The 13,575-nt window shown below is 41.0% G+C and overlaps 4 protein-coding genes across 4 annotated transcripts; 1 reads left to right on the forward strand and 3 right to left on the reverse strand.

Annotated features, from left to right (window-relative positions):
• Positions 1-19: 19 nt before the first annotated feature.
• On the reverse strand, positions 20-3,899 carry MONOS_8255 (uncharacterized protein; the record flags this gene model as incomplete). The annotated part of the gene is made up of 5 exons (XM_067878649.1): positions 20-2,883; positions 3,035-3,193; positions 3,282-3,373; positions 3,425-3,506; positions 3,575-3,899. 5 exons carry the CDS (start codon positions 3,897-3,899, stop codon positions 746-748), a joined length of 2,796 nt encoding a protein of 931 aa, XP_067726676.1. The 3' UTR covers positions 20-745.
• Positions 3,900-4,138: 239 nt separating this feature from the next.
• MONOS_8256 (putative 60S ribosomal protein L32-2) lies at positions 4,139-4,890 on the forward strand. The gene is made up of 3 exons (XM_067878650.1): positions 4,139-4,196; positions 4,264-4,332; positions 4,426-4,890. The coding sequence occupies exons 1-3, from the start codon at positions 4,185-4,187 to the stop codon at positions 4,735-4,737; spliced, it is 393 nt and encodes a 130-aa protein (XP_067726677.1). The 5' UTR covers positions 4,139-4,184; the 3' UTR covers positions 4,738-4,890.
• MONOS_8257 (putative Casein kinase) lies at positions 4,788-10,691 on the reverse strand (the record flags this gene model as incomplete). Its single annotated transcript, XM_067878651.1, has 2 exons — positions 4,788-10,304; positions 10,384-10,691. The coding sequence occupies 2 exons, from the start codon at positions 10,689-10,691 to the stop codon at positions 4,994-4,996; spliced, it is 5,619 nt and encodes a 1,872-aa protein (XP_067726678.1). The 3' UTR covers positions 4,788-4,993.
• Positions 10,692-10,768: 77 nt separating this feature from the next.
• On the reverse strand, positions 10,769-12,859 carry MONOS_8258 (Nucleoside-triphosphate--adenylate kinase). The gene is made up of 5 exons (XM_067878652.1): positions 12,693-12,859; positions 12,468-12,644; positions 12,197-12,405; positions 11,119-12,091; positions 10,769-11,037 (listed from the first exon to the last, which is right to left on the reverse strand). Exons 1-5 carry the CDS (start codon positions 12,829-12,831, stop codon positions 10,919-10,921), a joined length of 1,617 nt encoding a protein of 538 aa, XP_067726679.1. The 5' UTR covers positions 12,832-12,859; the 3' UTR covers positions 10,769-10,918.
• Between the last annotated feature and the right edge of the window lie 716 nt (positions 12,860-13,575).

The following is a 13,575-nucleotide window of genomic DNA, read 5'->3' on the forward strand; positions in this document are numbered from 1 at the left end:
TAAAGAAGACAGCAGCTAATTGTTGGATTTGATTTTTAAAAGAGCAGAATGAATGAAAAAACAACTAAAAAAATAAAATGTACTTTGTTTAAAGACTTAACCTTTGAAAGACAAAGAAAGATATTTGAGGAAATAAAAAAGCAATTTCAACTAAAAAATTATTCACAAAATTGATGAGATGAATCGAACTCTCGAATTTTTAAAGAAAAGAATAAGGCAACGGAAAACATTCAAAATTAATTATTTAACAATTCTATCAACATACGAAAATGAAAACTTTTAAAGGATAATCCAGAAAACTCATTCGAGCACTTAAATATACAATAGAAAATTAAAACAATAAAAAAATAAAACTCGACTTTGCAGAATCGTTAATGTATCCATAATTAACAGGACGATACCAGAACTCGGCATAACAAAAATATCAAAACACTAAACACTTCCACAACAATAGTGTATCACAAATAAGACAAGATAATCCATCAAAAAGAAGGAAGAATAGTTTTTGCAATTTTATATGCAAATGCACAACATTCTTCTCTCTTTTTTTTGACTCTTCTTGCAAATTTGAGCAATATTGTACATAAACAAGATGCAAAGTCGCCCGATAAAAATTAAAAGGAAGCAATTTTAACAAAAATTAAAATATAAAGTTTGGGCAAAAATTGAAAAACGCTTAAGACAATAAAAAGACAAATAAAATAAAGATAACAAACAAAAAGCAAACAAACGAAAAAAATGCTAACTAACTAAGAGGATTAAAACCAATATTGTATTTACGAAAGTGGAAGCACCATAGGAAAAAGAGGCAGACGATCAGTACTAAAGCAATCGCGCTCAGCGCAGCCACACTCCCAATTGACTGAACAGGCATTTCACCAGCGCACATTATGAGAAATGGGGATGTGCTTGCATTGATACTCCGCCACTCAGCTTCCACGTAAATGCGGTAGAACACAGATTTATCCGCATCCGTTTTGTCTGCCAAGGTATTTGGCGATGAAGCATAACGAGGCAGATGAAGCGAGTTATGTAATGGTTGTGTGAATGAATTTGATGGTGGAAATGAAGTGGAGCTGTTGCGAATGAATGATGAAAAAGAAAAAGCATCAAAGTGTGTGAAAGAAAATAACCTCTGCGAAATATTCAAATTGGATATAAACTGGAACATAGAATTTACGGAACTTGTAATGCTTTGTTTAAATGATGATTCCACTTTCTCTATTCTCATTCCAATAGGAACAGTCCATTTATAATATGTTGCATTTTCGTCGACTTTTGTTATTCCAATTGTTAGCATCGATGACTCGTTATAGAGCAAAATAGTCTTTCTAGATTTCTTTCCTGCATACTCCCAAGTTATGTTCACTTCCTCTCCTTCCACAAGATTAAGGCCTCCGGAACCTTTGTCTCTCTTTCTCTCTGGGCTTCTGAGAGAAACGTATTTCACATCCAAAGACGGAGCTTTGATCGTTTTTTCAGATGAGCACACTTTCGTTCCAGTAACAATCTCCTCCACACAAAATATGTATCGCTCAGATGACTCATTTACAATTGCCTCCCACTCGAAATTTTCATGAGGATTCTGATTGTCCGAAAGAATTTGAACACGTTCACTTTCGTTTTTGGAGTTCACAACATATAGAGCAATTTGCATCGGCCCAGCTCTGTTGTTGCACTTCCATTTGATCGTTATCAGCTCCCCTGTCTCAATGATTGTTTGAGCCGTTGGCGATTCCAACTCAAGCTCAATGTTATCAGAACGGAAACTGAACACTTCTGAAATTGTGAACAGTACTCCAGTCGCTGAAGATGAGATACATATCACATAATCGTCAGCAGATGACACATCCTCCATATCGTCCCACGTCACCTCACTGTCCATAGTAGAAAATGCAATGGTCTTCACTGGATGATTCAAATTCGAAAGATGGTGAAGTGTGACAGAAACATCTCTTTCGAATCCTCCTCGTTCGAATTTGATCTTTTGAGAGACTGTTCCATAAAGTGTCTCTCCTTTTCCAGGCGATAGCACTTTCATTTTTGGTGTAATGATCGCGTAGTTCTCTGAGTCATAAAACATATATGCATGTGGTGCTCCGTGCGAATGGACAAAAAAGCGAAATTTCATTGTTGCTCCCTCACCGACAGCAGGAATGACAGCATGCAACCAAGGGTTATCGACTGGAACGTTATATTGAACTGAATAAAAATCTTCGATTGTCTTATTTGCTTCCTTTACTACAGCAAACACATCGATATATCCAAAAGCAGCAGGATCAAAGCTCCATTTTATGAAATATTGTTCAGAGGCTGCCAGATAGTTTGATGATGAGTCAACAAATGCCTCAAAGTTGAGACGGATGTTTGCGCATTCCTCCACCGCTGAGTCGTTGCCATATGCCCAGCTGCCACATGAGCCAAGTGTCGGTCCGAGGATATTTCCAGGGAGACACCCAGCAAAGTGCTCGGGGGATGAGAATGTATTCTGACACCATCCACAGCCCTTATGGCGCAGACATGAAACACAGTCTATGCTTTCCTCACATTCAGATGGACACTGCCCTTCTGTGTGCATCAGTTGGGTGCATGGCTCGTAAATGGCCTTTCCAGTCTCTAATGACATTGAGACGCATGTGTGTTTTGTGGAGCACCAGCTGCACATTTTCCGAAGAACACAGCTCTTGCAGTCAATGCTCTCGTAGCATGGGTCGATGTCGTATCTAAACATCTGCCCATTTAGCACATTCATTGTTGAGTCGGACATGTCATAGCCTCCGAACACAACAAATGAGCCATTCGGCAAGCAACAGCTGGCAAAGTCCATCAGCGGTGGTGGGTTTATTCCTAAAGGCGATGACAAGCGAAAGAACGTGTTATCAGCTTTTATGGTGAAAGGGTAATGAGAACAAAAAATTCATCAAAAAAAAAAAAAAAAAAAAAAAAAAAAAAAAAAGAATTGCATTTGAATACAATTCAGAGAATTGAAATAAAACATAATGAATCATGAAATGATCTAATTATGCATTCAAACCTAAATTATACTTTTCAATCAGAGATGAAGCTGAATTTCCTCCAAACAAATAAAGTGAAGAACCAAAAATAGCAGCAAAATGCTTGCGTCGTGAATAAAGCCCTTCAGGGCGGGAAAACATTCGTTCGAAAACCGCACTATAAGTTTGCCCTTCCTTTGCTAAACAATGTTTAACATATTTATCATGTTATTATGTTTGTAAAAAAAAAATTAAAAACTGCTACAAAAATGGTGAAACAAAGCATACATAATATTAATTTATATAAAGATGTGGGATTGCTGTTTTCGTTGAAAATTCCTCCTGAAAGAATGAAAATATGTTTATTTTTGTACGAAAACCTAACATAAATATTGATATCTTATTTTTGAAGAAACAAAGCAAATACAAACCAAAATGTAAGTTCTGTCATGGTGTGTGGAGGCAATACTTCATTTGAACTAATATGCACTTTTTTGAATGTGTAATTACTATCTTTAACATTTTTCAAAATTTGAGAAAATTTTAAATCGAAAGTTCAAAAGCTCAAATATCTTGCAAACTTTTGGTCGCAACAAACATTTCGAACGACTCTATTTCTTTTGCGTTTTGTTCTGTTGATTTTGTCTTCCCTCCCCAAATTATAGCAACTTCACCATCAGTCGTTGTTGCGCAAGCGTGCTTTGTAAGAGGAATTGGCAATTTTGGTTTTTCGACAAACGTTTGACTGTCATAATCAAAAAACCAGACATCATCCAAAAAATTCCCGTTGAACGTTCCACCTGCAAGAAGTGCTCCTTCAACACAATTCACAAATGTATGACCAATACGAGGATTCATCAAATCTTCAATATTCTTTGTAGTTACGTTCAAATCGTCTTGTTTCATGATAAATAAAAATTTATTATAGTTTCCATCTGATTCCCCTCCAATAACATGAATATTATTATGACCAAAAATAGCCGTTTGTCCATGATAAGCGGGGATGACATTATCATATGATGTCCATCCAATTGTTTTAGACTTTAGCAATGCAACGGTACATAATAATATGCAGCAATTAGATAGTAAAACCCAAATCATTAGATAAAGAAAGAAAAGAATAATGGTTTAAAATCATATCCCACAATCAGAAAAATTCGAAATATCCTAATTTGCCAGCAGATCGAATCAATGGCAAGAAAGGTTTTTAATTTTTTTCATTATACAGCTTGCATATGCTTTTAAACGCTGATGAACTTTGTTTGTTTAGTTGAAAATTGTCAAGAAGAAGAGAAACCATTTCCCCCGCTTTGAATCTGACAAGCTGAAAACAGTTAAGGTATTTTACTTAAATTACTCCTTCTTAACATTCAATATAATATCAATTCATCATATATCATTTTTTTAATTGTGAAATTATTTTTCTTTTTAGCCAAGCTGGAGAAAACCACGTGGTATCGATAACTCTTGCCGAAGAAAGTATCGTGGTTCACTTCTCATGCCAAAGATCGGCTACGGAAGTGCCAGAAAGACAAGATATAGACTTCCAGATGGACATTACAAGTTCGTTGTTAACAATGCACACGAGCTCGAGATGATTATGATGCACTCAAAGAAATATGCAGCAGAAATCGCTCATGGATGCTCTGTTCGCACACGTAAACTCATTCGTCAACGCGCAGCAGAGTTAGGAATTCATCTCACCAATGGAACTGCTCGTCTCCGCAAACAAGAAGCTCATTAAAATTTTTCTCCCATTTCGCTGCTGTTTCGTTAAAATTCAAGAAACACAAGTGTGCCTGGGGAAAATAATTTTTGTGAAATAAAGTGATTTATAAAAACGAATTTCTTTTATGTTTAATAACGATCTAAAGAAAAAAATCCAAAATTCTGTAAACATGATATAATACTCAATTGAAAAAAAAATGAAAGTAAAATGGAAGATAAAAATACTAACGAAACCACATCAAAAAGATGTTAACAACAACAAATACAAAAATCTAATTTTCACGTGACTGATGATTGTGCTGAGGAGGAGTCGAAAAGAGAAGAGATGTAAAAGGATATTTTGACGTTGAAACAAGTTTTGGCAACTGCCCATCTGAAGAATGTTCCTTTTCACACTCTCTCTGAAACGCAGACTGGTTGGAAATCAGAGTGAAATCGTCATTCGAAGAATTCATCGTAGAACTGGAGAAGATTGCAGAAGGAGGCGACTTGGGGAAAGAGGAAGGGCTCATTGGTGTTGAGAGCGACTGTGAGCGGGGGCGCTGGGCGAGAAGGGCTGAGGTAGTGCCTGACATGAATGGGTTGCTCAGTGACGATGACAGAATCTGCGGGGCAGCCACAGCAACACCACCGCCAGCACCAGAAGTGGAAGGAGAGCACCGCAGGGCAGCCTTTGTGGAGGAGTAGTGGGGCATGCTGCGCGAGGTGAGGGAAGGTGGAGAGCCAGAAGGGGTGGCAGAGCTGGGGGAGCTGGCAGAATTAGCAGAATGTGAAGAGTCTGCAGAAGGGAGGGAGGAGCGGACAGAGGTTGGGGTGAGGGGAGAAAGGGGCTGGGCAGAGGCAGAAGCAGCAGAAGATGTTGGAATGCGGGCGAGCTTCTGTGAAGTGCTTGTGGCAGCGCGGGGAGGGAAAGCGAGGGGAGGGATGGGGGAAGGTGTGTCGAGGAAAGGGGAGACAGTGCGGATGGGAGAGACAGGCGAAATGGATGTGATGGTGGAGCGATGTGAGGGGTTTGTGGTGGATGCAGTTGGAGTGGAAGAAGAAGAAGAAGATGATGATGAGGAAGAGGAAGAAGAAGAAGAGGAAGAATTCGAAGGCTGCTGAATAGAAAGAGGGTGGAGGTGTATTGACTGAGAAGACGGGGACACAGCAGTTGTGCGACAAGTGATAGAGATTGGGGCGAAGGGAGATTTGGCAGAGGCAACTGGGACAGGCTTGATGGGATGGATGGAAGAGAGGATGGACTCAGACTGGAGAAGAGAAAGAGGAGAGGCAGTTATTTGATGGGGAGTGTTGAACTGGGTGGAGAGAGTGGAAGAAGAAGAAGAGGAAGTGGAAGAAGAGGAAGAGGAGGAGGAAGAAGAGGCGGATGATGATAAAGAAGACAAAGAAGAAGAAGGGGATTTGAGTGAGGAAGGCGAAGTTGTGTCTCTTGACAAGGAAGAGGAATAAGCAGACGTCGAAGTCGACAAAGAACTCGATGGATGCCGCTCTGGTTTCACAGGCGATGGGACAGGAGTCATAATTGATGACCAGGAGGGAGAGAGAGGATGAGAAGAAGAAGAAGAAGAAGAAGATGATGATGATGAAGGAGAAGAAGAAGAGGAGGAGGAAGAGGAAGATCCTATTGCTGTGGTAGAAGAGATGGTAGGGGTGTAAGCAGAAGTTGAAGGAGAGGCAAAGATGGAGAGAGAAGGAGAAGGAGAAGAAGATGAGGAGGAGGAGGAAGAAGTTGACAATCCAGAAGAAGAAGAAGAAGAAGAAGAGTTGCTGTGTGTGTTTGATGAAGGAAAAGGCACTTCTGAATGAGAACGAGTGTGGAAACGTGACATTGGGCTCTGAGAAGCAGCACGGCGGGAGACGAAAGAGCGAGTGGAAGATAGAGGCATGTTGGTAGCAGACTGTCTGGATAAAGAGGAGGAGGAGGAGGAAGAAGAAGAGGAAGAAGAAGAAGAAGAAGAGGTGTTAGAGGAAGATGAACCAGGAGCAGGCAAGAAAGAAGAGACGGATTTCATCGAAGGAGAAATAGAGGCAGAGCGGACGTGATTTGAAGGGCGAATAAATTCATTTGAAGAAGAAGAAGAAGAAGAGGAAGAAGAAGAGGAAGAGGAGGAAGAAGAAGTATTTGAAAGCGTTCTTTGATTCGAAGAGGCCAAAGAAGGCGACAGGGCAGTGGTGGCGTTGCTGGACACGAGAGCAGAGTTAGAGAACTGGTTGGCGAAGATCTGCTTTGGGGAGAGAGGGATTGAAGCAGGGGTGCTCTTGCGCTTGGAGAGAGTGGAAGACAAAAGAGGAGTCGGCGAAAGAGGACGCAGCTGCCGCTTCTTCTGCACTTGTGACGTGGTCTGCCGGTCTGTTTGGATGGTGCAGGAGGAAAGAGGTTCTGAAGAAGAAGAAGAAGAGGTGGTATTAGATGATTCAGTTGAAGAGGAGGAGGAGGAAGAAGAGGAAGGGAAAGAGGCAAGTGTAGAGCTGCGAAGGTGCTTAGGGTGACGGTTGCTGGATGTGGCAGAAGAAGAAGAAGAGGAGGAGGAGGAAGAAGAAGAAGATGATGATGAATTGTTGAGAGAAGACAATGGAAGTGCCAATGAACGCTGGTTGCTGGCTGATCCCGTGGCAGAGGAGAAGTTATTGTTTGAAGAAGAAGAAGAAGAAGAAGAAGAAGAAGAAGAGGAAGAAGAAGATAATGATGATGATGAAGAAGCACCTGGAATAGGAGAATTTGGTGAGAGACTGGAAGAATACAAAGAAGACTGGCTGTGAAATGACTGAGTTCTGCCAGCTGGCTGCTTTGCCCTCAGAACAGAACCAGGAGATGTCTTTCTCTCTCTCTGAGTGTTTGGCTCTGTGACAGAAGAAGGATAAGAAGAGGAAGAAGAAGAAGCTAAAGAGGAAGAAGAAGAGGATGTGATTCTGCCATCTCGTTGTGTTATGCTGCCTGCTTCAACACTGCCAAATGACTCTGTTCGAGCAGAAGGTGGACGAGAGGAGGAGAGAAAAGCAGAATCTGAAGAAGAAGAAGAAGAAGAAGAAGAAGAGAAAGGAGAAATAGAATTGCGATGTGAGGTCGAAGAAGAAGAAGAAGAGGAAGAGGAAGAATTAGAGAGAGAAGTGAGTGTGTGTCCAGTAGGTGCGAGTGGAAGGATGGGCGACGTGAAAGGGAGGGCTGTGCTGATTGAAGGGGAGACAGAGCCAATCAGAGGAGAAGGGATGAACGAGGCAGCAGCAGAAGAGTTGAGAAAAGGAGAGGAAGTGGAGAAGTTACGACGATGTGCTCCAAATGAAGAGGAAGAGGAAGAAGAAGAAGAAGAAGAAGAAGAAGAAGAGGAGGAGGAGGAGGAAGAAGAGGCAAAGGAAGAGGTGAGAGGAATGGAAGAGGCAGGGATGGAATAGAGGGGTGTGGTGGAAGGTGTGAGGGATGCGCCGAGTGGCGGAGGAGAAGCTGAACGAGGCCTTTTTGTGCTGAGGAGAGCAGATGAAGGTGAAAGTGCAGAAGAAGAAGAAGAAGAAGATGATGATGATGTGGAAGATAATACACCAAAAGACGAAGCAGGATTAGATATCAAAGAGGTTCCCACAAAAGAAGCAGCAGAAGAAGATGAAGAAGAAGAAGAGGAAGAATTTGAAGAAGAAGAAGAAGAGGGATAATTGTGAGATGTGTAGAAGCTGAATCCAGCAGTAGGCGTTTCCCGCAGATGCTGCGAGGCGCCTGCTCCAAAGCCAGTCACAACCAGCCCTCTGCTTTCTTCTCTTCCACTCTCATCTCCTCTGTCAAATACACCTGCTGCCTCCATTCCATCCAACCCCCTGCCCAGCACACCCCCATCTCCTTCTCTGCTTCTCCGCTCTCCTCTTTCCACATCTCCAAACCAGCTCCCCCGCCTCCCTCTTCCTCTCTGATCGCCCAGTGCTGAGTTCCTCGTGCTACTGAACGGGTCTGTTGTTGCTGCATTGCCTGCTCCATTTCCTCCTCCCCCTCCTCCTCCACTCCCACTCCCACCGCCACTCCCACTAACTCCTCCTCCTCCTCCACCTCCACCAGTGTTACATGCTCCTTCTCTGCTCTCCAGCCCTCTCTCTCCCATCCGCCTGGCCAGCCCCAGCGCCTCCTGAATGTCCTCATCCAGCTCATCTCCTGCCCAGCAGTGCCCAACAGACAGCGCAGACAAACAAGAAGAGCTGTCTGTCGTCATCGTCTCACTCCATTCTCCTCCTCCTCCACCACCACCACCACCTCCTTCTCCTTTTTGCCAGTGATGCTGCCTGCTCTGCTGCCTCTGAAACGAGTGGAACCTGCGCTGCTGCATTCCCAGCTGGTCAAACAGGCTCAGCGGGGCAGCACCCATCCGATCGCTTGCCTCCTCTTTCTCTCTTTCTCTTTCTCTTTCCCTTTCTCTCTCTGACTCGCCTCGCATGCTCTCTCCTTCTCCGCTGCGGTCGAGGTCGTTCTGCAGAATCTGCTCCTGCAGCTCGCCAAAGAGAGGGATGTCGCACAGCACAGGCAGTGACAGGGCATCTGGGGAGCTGAACACAAGTGTCGCAGATGTTGTGGTGAATGGTGTGTTAGAGGCAGAGGCAGAGGCAGAGGCAGAGGGTGAGGAATATGATGAATTAACTCCTGTTGATGATGCGTTTTGATATGATGATGAGGAGGAGGATGAGGAAGACGATGATGTTGACTGGTTGGAGTCACTTGAATTCATCTGGAGAGAGGAGTTATTCGAAAGAGAAGAAAAAGGAAGGCCGCTGAAAGCGCAGACGGACGAAGCTGTTTGCGGATTGAGTGCAGAAAGAGAAGGGGATGTCTTTCGCGAGGAGCTTGAGAACGACAGCTTGTACCCTCTTCTGTTAGACCCCAGGCGCGGCATGCCTCGCTTCTGCTGCTCGTCTGCTTCTTCTCTCTCAAACACGTCTGGCAGCTCGCTCGACCCCTCTCCGCCTCTCTCTTCGTCGTTGCTGCACTCACTCTCCTTCGCTGCTGCTGGCTGTGCGGTGGTGAGCTGGATTCCGCGGACACGCGGAAAGAGCGTCAGGTCTTCTATGCACAGCGCTGTGCACAGCAAATGCTCCAAATACGAATACTCCGGCTCAGCCTCAAACGGCAGCCCGCGCACATACGCCATCCCCGTGGAAAACACTGTTGGAAGCCCTTCACACACGATTTCGATCGGACAGCTGAGCTTAAAATCCCCGATCCGCTGATATCGAAGCTCTGCAGACGGAGCAGTTATCCCTTGCCAGGGCAAACTTCCCCTTGCAAGATAAACAAGCACATAAAAAAGAGATTCAAGATCGTCTCGACGGCTGTATTCCACCCCAAGATGCGTATTTATAGTGCAATAACGAGGTGTTCCAATTAATTCTTTTCCTGTTCGCATGGGAATGTGCTTCCCATTTCTGGGGTCAATATATCGCTTTGACAATCCATAATCAATTAGATAAACAACATTCTGTCTGTTCGTTGTACCAATTACAAAATTTTCAGGTTTAATATCACGATGAATGTAATTTCTTTCATGGATAAATTTCAATCTTCGAACAAGCTGCACTCCAATCATGTAAACAGTTCGAAGTGGAAAACTCCTCAAAATTGAAATGAATCGAGATAAAAAAATAAAAAAGCCAGTATTTCAAGGAGCATAAATGCAAAACAAACACAAACCTGTTTGCTCGGTGAAATAAAGTTTCAAGATTTGGTCCTAAAAGTTCCATAACAAGAACGTTGCAATCTCCATGCTCTCCAAAATAATGAACAGAAGGTATTCCAAGACCTCCTCTCAAATTTGAAAGTATTTTTGTTTCATACTCCAAGAGATGATGATCTGCTGCTTTCTTTTCAAATTTTATTGCAACAAATTTATTTGTTTGCAAGTCTAGCGCTCTATAAAGATAACCAAAACTACCTTTTCCAAGATAGCCACTTGTATCGATTTCGTAACGCTGATTGATGGTAATTTTTTGCGTGGTCATAATTAATACAGATAAAAATGATTACAAAATAACATCAACTCTCTTAATTCAGGAAAATTGCAATAATCTATAAAACATTAACCCATATTCCCATCAATAATTTTTAGTTTTAAACTTATATAAAAATCTTTTGTATTCCAATTATTATTATAAAATAGTTAATGTTCAAAACAGACCAAAGAAGAGAAAGATTACAAAAATTACAACAATAAAATTTCTTATAAAATTTAAGACATTGGGTTTACTGTAACAAAGCTCGCTTTTACTCGTGGTTGCGATAAGATCGTGAGGGCTCGTTCGTAAACATTTTGAATGGTTCCAAATCCATCAACTTCAATAATAGGAGCTAGAAATATTATTATTTAACAATCAAAAAAATATAAAAAAAAATACATAAAAATTTGAAAAAAAAAAAGGTCAAGCATACATCCTCCAGATTCCGCAAATGTAGAGTCGTAAATTGTTCTAATCAATTCGATTTGTTCGAGTGAAGAGCGAACTTTATTGGACACAGCATCTACATCTGAGTCTTCTTTTCCCTGAACAAAGGAATCCTTTGAAAGGGTGCGAGGATCCACTTTCTTCTGCTCGTCTTCCTGAATGAAGTTCTCCAGTTCGTCAACAACCTTCATTTCGCCTCTTTCGTTCCGCCTGTACTTCCTTTTTGTGTCTTTGTGGTAAAAGCGCTGGGTCTGGCGGCTGACGAGCTCTTCTGGGTCGACTTTCAGGAAGAGCGTGTGAGAGGGGCGGGTCTGTGCATTGTTCTGGAGAGAAGCTATCAGCTGAGAAATAGTCGATGTGGTTGTGTTGCTGGAAGATGCAGAAGAAGAAGAAGAAGAAGAAGCAGAGCATGCTTCAAGTGGTGGAAAGCCCAAAAGAATGTATCCATTTTGGATGCAGTCAGGACACACTAATCTTTCTCTGATGAGCTCAATCAGTTCTGGAAGCGGAGGATATTCAATCTTTGTTGGTTCTTCTCCGCTGATCACAGACGGAATTTCTCCGCTTTCCACTTTCTTCTTTCTCACTATGCCTTCGACTGACACAACAATGCTTTTGAGTTTCCTTGATAATCGTGCTGCAAGCGTTGCCTTGCCACTATTAGCACCTCCAATTAGAACAACTCTTGTGACTCTGTGAGGGGTCTGAGCAAGCGAAGCTGGCGTTGTGCGCGTGGAAAGGCAGCGATCAACCTCTTCAAATACCTTGTTAGGATGCTGATCTCCTTTCACTCTAACGAGCAGGTCTTTGTATGCATCACAGAGAGGTTGTAAATTTGTGTGATATTGAACAAGTCTCGTACGTACTTTTTCCTCTTTATCGTCATCTCTTTGAATGACCCTATCCTTAATATCATCTGGAGGTGGATTTGTTGTTATGTGATATATCTTTCCAGTTTGCTAATTAAAAATGAATTCAAATTAGAAAAAAAAGTTCGAATAAAACAAATCAGAAGATGTAATATTATATATTAATATATAAATTCTAAATAAAATATCACATGCTGGATCAAGTCTTCTTCCAAGTGCTCTGTCCATTAAAACCTCATCAGGAACATCGAGAAGAATAACATGAGTTGGTAAAATTCCAGCAACTTGCATTGCAAGCGCTTGATTCTTTGTTCTAGGAAACCCGTCTAATAACCATCCCCTTTCTTTGCATTCTTCGGATTTTAATTTCTCTTTGACAAGATCAATTACCAATTCATCAGGAACTTGTGATAATCATAATTTTTGAAAAAAATAAGGGCATGCATTCAAAAAGAGCGATTCAAACCCAATCTCCCTGTTGTCATGTATTCGTTTGCTTGCATCCCAAGAGGAGTTCTTGCTTTAACAGCAGCTCTAAGCAAGTCTCCAGTACTTAAATGAACCACTCCATATTTTTCAACTATTTTTTCGCATTGCGTACCTTTTCCAGAAGCAGGAGCTCCAGTTATAATTATTCTTCGAACTTTTTAAAAGAAAAAAATTAAAGAAACAATAAATATAAATATCAAACTATCTTTCTTTAATGCATTTATCAGCCAAGAAATTGGATCATCTGGCTTATCAACAGCTATATCACTTAGAAGGTTTGTCATTAATGGAAAAATTTCGTGTTTTTCAGCATATTCCTGATAATCGGCTGTTGTTGCCATTTTTTTTCAAAAAACAACAGATACCCATATTAGATAAAAGTTCAAATACCACAATGATTTCAGAAAAACTTCAAAATGTTTTAAAAAAACTTTGAATATTGCTTCTGATTGTGTATTTCATTCAATTATTATATTTCGCACAAAAACAACAAAACATTTACCTGAAATAAGGAAAGAGACATGAATAATTATGCAAAAAAGCCTCATTTTCTGAATAAAAGCTATGATATATATTATTAATTAATTATATTTGAAATGAAAGATTTGAGGAACATCTTTTTTCAATAAATGATATTCCATCTTTCTTTTTAAAGAAGAGACTTAAACAAAATAACACAAATCATGTTATTTTCTTCAGTGGATGTTTTTCAATTGTAAACATCAATTTTCAAAAAGACTGAACAAATACGGACTATTTTGTTCACAACACCCTAACAAATTTTACAGAATTTTAAAAAATTCTGTTTTCAACATTTGAGGTTGTTTTAGGGTAAGGGTTATCACATAAATCTCCTTTATAAAGCTGTTTTAGGTTGTAGGGTTGTGTCACGAATCTTCTTTTTAGGGTTTCGATGAGATAAATGAGTTTTTTATTAAACCAATTTTTTAGTGTTAGGGATATCAATAAAAGAATAAATGAAAACAGGACCCTTTAGGGTGCAGAAATAGCGCAATTGGGAAGGGCATAGGAAAAGGATGAGAAGGATGCAGATTCGATAACTCCAGCATTTTTTTTTAGAAAAA

This window comes from Monocercomonoides exilis, assembly GCF_001643675.1.
Source record: "Monocercomonoides exilis strain PA203 chromosome Unknown scaffold25-1336746, whole genome shotgun sequence".
NCBI lineage: Eukaryota > Preaxostyla > Oxymonadida > Polymastigidae > Monocercomonoides > Monocercomonoides exilis.